General features: G+C 58.5%; 2 protein-coding genes across 2 annotated transcripts in view; both read right to left on the reverse strand.

Moving 5' to 3' along the window:
- The window catches only part of MAFG (MAF bZIP transcription factor G), a 7,048-nt gene extending 6,773 nt beyond the window's left edge, over window positions 1–275 (reverse strand). The window contains exon 1 of the mRNA XM_026861016.1: window positions 257–275. The gene's annotated coding sequence lies outside the window, so the exon portion shown is untranslated. The remainder of the gene's footprint in view (window positions 1–256) is intronic.
- A 775-nt stretch (window positions 276–1,050) lies between these two features.
- PYCR1 (pyrroline-5-carboxylate reductase 1) lies at window positions 1,051–5,761 on the reverse strand. The gene is made up of 5 exons (XM_026861012.1): window positions 5,553–5,761; window positions 4,740–4,961; window positions 4,165–4,257; window positions 3,606–3,769; window positions 1,051–3,503 (listed from the first exon to the last, which is right to left on the reverse strand). Exons 1-5 carry the CDS (start codon window positions 5,727–5,729, stop codon window positions 3,344–3,346), a joined length of 816 nt encoding a protein of 271 aa, XP_026716813.1. The 5' UTR covers window positions 5,730–5,761; the 3' UTR covers window positions 1,051–3,343.
- Window positions 5,762–5,777: the final 16 nt, after the last annotated feature.

Consider the following 5,777-nt stretch of genomic DNA (forward strand, 5'->3'; position numbering starts at 1 on the left):
GGGGACGCGGCGAGCCCCTCCGTTCCGCGTCCCTCGTCTTTACCGGGCCCCGGGGAAGGGCAGAGCGCGGCCGCCAGCCCCGCACGGGCGTTCCCCCTCCCCGCAGCGCCCTTTGCTGCGCCCCGAACCTGCGCGGGGGAGCGGCGACTCGAAGGAGGGGCCGTGCAGCAGCTCCCCGGGCTCGGCCCCGTGTCCTGCTGTTCCCTCTGCCTGCGGGTCCCCGACACAGCGATACCCCCCCACCCCCTGCACTTACTGCCCAGCTGCGAGGAAGCGGCGCTGGAAGGACACCAGAGGGCAAGGGACGCGCGGGAGGTGCAGCGCGGCCTGCGGAGTCAAGGCCGGGCACGGGGAAAGGCGGCTCCCGAGGAGCGGTCCGGGCCCGCTCTCCTCTGCTGTCCCGCAGGCACGGAGCGCGGGTCCCGGGTGCAGCCGGGCTCTCCTCCCGCCGTGCCAGGCAGCGGCTACAGCCCTACGGGCACCGGCAGCTCTGCCGCTCGGGGGGACGCTGCGGCAGGCCCTGTCCCCCGCAGAGGGCTCAAGCTCAGCCATCCCACCTTTCACTCTGCGTCGCACTTTACCAGCCAAGAGGAAACTTTCTGCGACTCTCCCTCTTATTTTGCATCAGGCGGTGCTCGAGCCATGACTCCCAGCGCGGTCTGAGGGGGTGCACAGCTCCCGAGCAGGGAAATGGAGGGACGTGCAGCACCCACTCGCCCCTATGCAGTGGCAGAACCACCAGAAAGCCTAAAGGGCCAGGATACTGGGAGAAGGATTAATACTCCAAGTTATTCACGTCCAATTCCAGCCAGAAGACTTTCCTCCTTCTCTCTAAATCTCCACAAACTGGTAGCACAGGCCACAGCAAAGCTTTTGTTGCTCAGAACCAGGGGTGACAGCAATGGGCTGACAGGCTTCCCAGTCCCATGACCAGACAAACCAGCCCCAAAGCCGGGTCTGCAGCACCCTTCAGGCACACTCACTGCAGGCAACAAGGCCACAACAGCCACTGCCAGAGGCAAGAGATATATCCAGTCCAGACAGCCGGGATTAGCCATAGCTCTGTCAGAGCAGCACTTTATTACGTAAAGAAAGAAGAAACCATCTTGTCGTGCTTATAGGGTCATACCCTGCTACCAGCAGAAGCCTAAACACTAAAAATGCTTTAACACTACTAGCACCTTTGGCAGCCTCTGCATCAATACAGAAACGCTCTTCCTGCATCTCCTGCGTGTCTGAGATCCCTCTGAGACAACAAGCCCATTTTAAATGTCCTCTTACCAGTGCTCCCCCAGTATACCTCAAGGTAGAACACAGTACGAGTTACCCACCCAAATTCATTCCACCCCCTCCAGCCTGCTCTCCCCTGCAGCCCTGTCCAGGTGGCACAGGCAGCTGGCATACCATGCAGTTTTCAAGTTTCGGACTCCGGCTCTGGGAGTAAAGCAGAGGCCAGGAAGCCAGGCAGGGGCAGTGGCTATGGAGATCACAGAAAGCAGTGGATGGAGTCTCCTCTCTGCTGCTGTCCTGGGGCTGGCTCCGAAAATAGTGCCTGCAGAAAAGGTTAACTGACCTAGACAACAGGCTGTAACCTGCCTCCCATCTGATCAGAGCCTTGGTCCCTTCTGCCCCTTGGGTCCACAGCCCTCACTCATCCCTCTCCCCAATGGGCCTGGGGGGTACAACTGCTCGGGCCGTGTCCCCTGGCAGAAGGGACGAGCAGGGCCCCTCTGCCTGCTGCCACCACCACCCTGCCTGGATTCCTTCCCTCACAGATACTGGAGTTTCAGGGGCCGAAGAGACCACTGCTCCTTCACCCCAGATTTCGCTGCTATTTCTTGCTCATAAATGTGAGTCAGACCTGGGAAATTCTGCAGACCAGAACAGCAAGGGTCTTCCTCCTCCACCAAGTCCTTGTTGTTGTACAGGCACTGGGCATCCTCAAGTGCCCCCTGAACCTCTTCCGTTTCAACCAAGGACTGACATTCCTCCTGCGTCTCATGCAGGACAAGCTAGGCAAGGTGGGACAAGATCTGAGCCACAGGCCAGACCAGGTGACTCAGTGTTTCCCTTTAGTCTTGTATTCTAAAGAAGTAGGAATGCAACTGCTTGAAGCAGCCCTGAACTTTTTTCTATGTGTTTTCCCCCTCTAGCCATTAGCAGTGGAACACCTTCAGAGAAACAGGAAGAAAAAAAGCAACGGTCCAGAAAATACCAGAGGTGTGGCTGTGCCAACATAAGGGGACACCGAGGGCTGCGGTGCTGGGTTTCACCAGCCCGGGGGCTCTGCTGAGAGAAACCCTGTCCGGGAGGGACAACCAGTCCGCCACAGCGCAGCGGGGTGGCACAAGCGGGGGCAGAGCAGCCTCAGCGGGCACCCGCCTGCGGCCCAGGGGCAGGCACAGCCCCGTGCAAGGAGCGGCACCACTGCCACGCAGCTCAGCACCTGGGGACAAACCCTGCTCGAGTGGAAGGGTGCAGAAGGCAGCTTTGTCTGGAGGAGCTTGCCCTTGACTTCAGCTCTGCTCCTAGCTGCCCCAGGAGCCGGGCAAAGAACAAGGACAGCACCAGGGAGCAGTGATGCTGAAACACGTCCATGGGTGTGCGGGAGCAGATTCCGCCCATGGAGAGCAGGAAGAGCTGTCAGAGACAGGGCAAAGCAGCACACCCCACCCCCACCTGCCTGAGCACCCAAGCAAGGCGAGCAGCAAGGGAGGGACAGCGAGAGCAGTTCACGGTTCCCCAAACCAGAGAGAGCAGCAAGAGAGAAATAGAGCGTGGTCCAGAGGTTCACACCATCTGTCTTTCAAAAGTCAAGGCAGACAGGGATGGGGCAGAGGCACTTTGGTCCCTTGTAAGAGGTGCTCTAGGGCCCAGCCCCTAACGCCGGGCACAGCCCGGGCACACAGGGCTGCCTCTGGCAGCAGCACCTGCTCTAGCTAACAGACAGCGGTGGGACACGAGCTCTGACCATGGATGTGGGATGGGGTAAGAGGGATGCAAACCCCTTTTGGAAACCAAAAGACATTCTGAAACTTCTTTAAAAATCCAATTAGAAACCATTTCTGCATGGGATACCATAAACACTGCCCACGTCCTGGGAGTATGAGGCTTCTGGACAAAGAGTGCCTCTGAGGAAGCTCTGACGGTGGCATCCCCCCTGCCCAACAGGGACCAGCAGCGCCGGGGACAGGCCGCACCAGGCCCACAGAGGTTACAGACCCCGTTGTACCGCGGCTGCCAGCCCCGAGCCGGGCGTGGGGACACCACGGGTCAGTGTTCTTCCCTGGACAAAAAGAGGGTGTGGAGGAAGCTGGTGTTCAGCCAGACCACAGCAGCCTGCTCAGTTCTTCTTGCTGCTGGGGCTCTTACTGGTGAACAGACTGACTTTGCTGGCAGAGGCCATGGTCAGAGAAGGAGACTCCAGCTTCACCTTATCCAACAAAGTCTTCTTTATGGCTGCCGGGGAGATCTTCTCTTGGTCTGCCAGGTGCTGCAGCTCCCTGCAATGGGACGGTGGGAGAGAAAGACAAGACATAGCAAAGGGAAGATACAGAGAGCGCGGGGCACAGCTCTCGCAGGGTCTTTATATGTGAGGTGCCCACCTAGTCCGGATGCAGGAAGCCTCCACAGCATTGATCAGGAGCGAGCGAAAGCCCCCACTCTCCAGGAAGTGCAGGGCATGGATGGTGGCTCCCCCGGGTGAGCAGACATTGTCCTTCAGCTGACCAGGATGCTGCTCAGATTCTAACAGCATTTTAGCAGCACCCTGTAACGAGGAAGAGAAACCAGCTCCAGAGCTCTGACTGAGGAACTGCCATAGACCCCCGCTCTCCCCTGCACAGAGCAGCACCTAACACTCACAGTGGGCTGGGCTCCTGCCTGAGAGCCATTAGCAAGCTGCCAAAACACTTTTCAGAGCTGAAAAAGCCTGTGGAGGAGTCAGGGTTGCCCAGGCCCCAGCTCCCACACCACCACCAGCGCCAGCAGATTGCTGCAGACACTTCCTACGTCCCCTCCCCAGGAACCTGTGTGCAGTCAAATCAAACGTGTTTTTTTCAAGTAGATTCAGTAAGAGGACTGACACAGCTTCAAACCGTGATGTGAACACTCTGCACAGAGCAGGCACAGCCTCAAATGTGTGCTGGAGGAGGAAATACTGACCAGCAAAGCCTGCGCGCCAAGTCGAACAGCCAGCCTGCGGGGAAGCCCCATCTTCACTCCCCCATCTGCCAGAGCATCCAGGGCGGTGAACGCCTGAGACCAGACAGAGGAAGAAGGTGACTGAGTCACTGCTCCAAGACTGATAATCCCAGAAAAGAGAGAATTCAGGGCCCCGGGATCACACTGTGACTCCTATTGCTTACAGGCCTGACCAAAGCTTCCCCCTTTACTGCACGGGTGTCACACCAGGCTTCCCTCCCACTAGTCCAGCTCAGGAGTGGAGCAGAAATGGCAGAAATTCAGCTTCTGGGTCAAACTAACTACAGGCCCACGTCTTGCAACATGGACACGCGGACACTGCACGCTGGCTACGGACTTCAGACTCATCCGACTGGTAACAGACTTTTGTTGTTGACCCAAACTGGTTGTAAACTGGACACCTGGATTATGTGTCCCATCACGAATGTGAGTGATGAGAAAAACAAGAAACAGCAAACTGAAGCTGCACACTTTCACCACATGCAAAGCCTACTGCTCCCCCCAGGACCGTCCCAAGTTGCGGATGCAGCACGTACATAGGCAGGGCCACTGCCACTGAGCCCCGTCACAGCGTTGATCAGGTCCTCTTCCACCTCGGTGCAGAAGCCGACACTGGCCATCAGCTGTTCCAAGAGCTTCCCATCCTCCACATCCGCATGAGTCCCCGTGGCATAGACTGTAGCACCTTCCCGGACAACCACAGGGGTGTTGGTCATGCACCTGATCACTTTTGGTGTGGGGCAGAAGGTAGAGAGTTTCTTAGGGCGGGAAATTGTTGGATAGAAAGAAGGAAGGAAGGAAGAAAGAGAGAAAAATGAGCTTTAGTGCATGTTTGGCACACCAAATAGGCTGTTTAGGAGAGAACTCCCCAGGGGCAAGAACAACACAAGCTCCTGTACTCCAGACTCCCTGCTCTCAGCCAGAGCGGCCGAATCTTAAACGTGTTTAGTAGTACCAGCAAACCGGGAAGTGGGCAGAGCTGCTGTCGGGAGCAATAGCCTGAACCCCTCGTTCCCACATCAACTCCCCATCGGGCAGACATTCAGCACAAAGTCTGCAGAAACTCAGGGGAGACGACCCACCTCTGCAGAACAAAAACGCCCTGACAGCCCCACCTGTAAGGCCTGAGCTGACATACAGACTCTTACAGCCCTTTCTGATGAGTCCCGGCAGAGGCGACCCGAAGCAACCAGGGGGCTGAGCGCGACTTCAGCCCCGGGGAGCGCCAGGAACGCCCGTCCCTCGCACCAGCTCCCGCACGGCGCTGCCCCGCGGCGACGCTTCCCAGGCCCGGGGGGGCCCGGCTGTGCAGGGCTGCGGGCGCAGGCCCCGGCCCCGCCACCCCTCACCTTCTCGATGGAGCTGATGGTGACACCGGCCGCGCAGGAGACCACGATGTGGCGGGGCTCGATGTCGGGGCCCACCTCCTCGAGGATGAAGGGGATGATGGGGGGCTTCACGGCCAGGAAGAGGACGTCGCTGCTCTTCACCGTGTCCTTGTTGCTCACCGTGAAGTTCACGCCCATTTTCTGCAGCGGTTGGGGACAAACGCGACGGCTGTCACAGGGGCGGGC

The sequence above is a fragment of the Athene cunicularia genome (genome assembly GCF_003259725.1).
Source record: "Athene cunicularia isolate RWA chromosome 18 unlocalized genomic scaffold, athCun1 chr18_part1, whole genome shotgun sequence".
Taxonomy (NCBI): domain Eukaryota; kingdom Metazoa; phylum Chordata; class Aves; order Strigiformes; family Strigidae; genus Athene; species Athene cunicularia.

What these genes read in the sequence shown, in the direction of transcription:
- PYCR1 (XM_026861012.1), bottom strand. Translation starts at nt 5,729, where the DNA reads ATGGGCGTGAACTTCACGGTGAGCAACAAGGACACGGTGAAGAGCAGC. An exon ending in CCATCAGCTCCATCGAGAAG is followed by an intron (nt 4,962 to 5,552) that starts GTGAGGGGTGGC and finishes TCCCGCCCTAAG; the next exon opens with AAACTCTCTACCTTCTGCCC. An exon ending in GCTTCCTGCATCCGGACTAG is followed by an intron (nt 3,504 to 3,605) that starts GTGGGCACCTCA and finishes GTCCCATTGCAG; the next exon opens with GGAGCTGCAGCACCTGGCAG.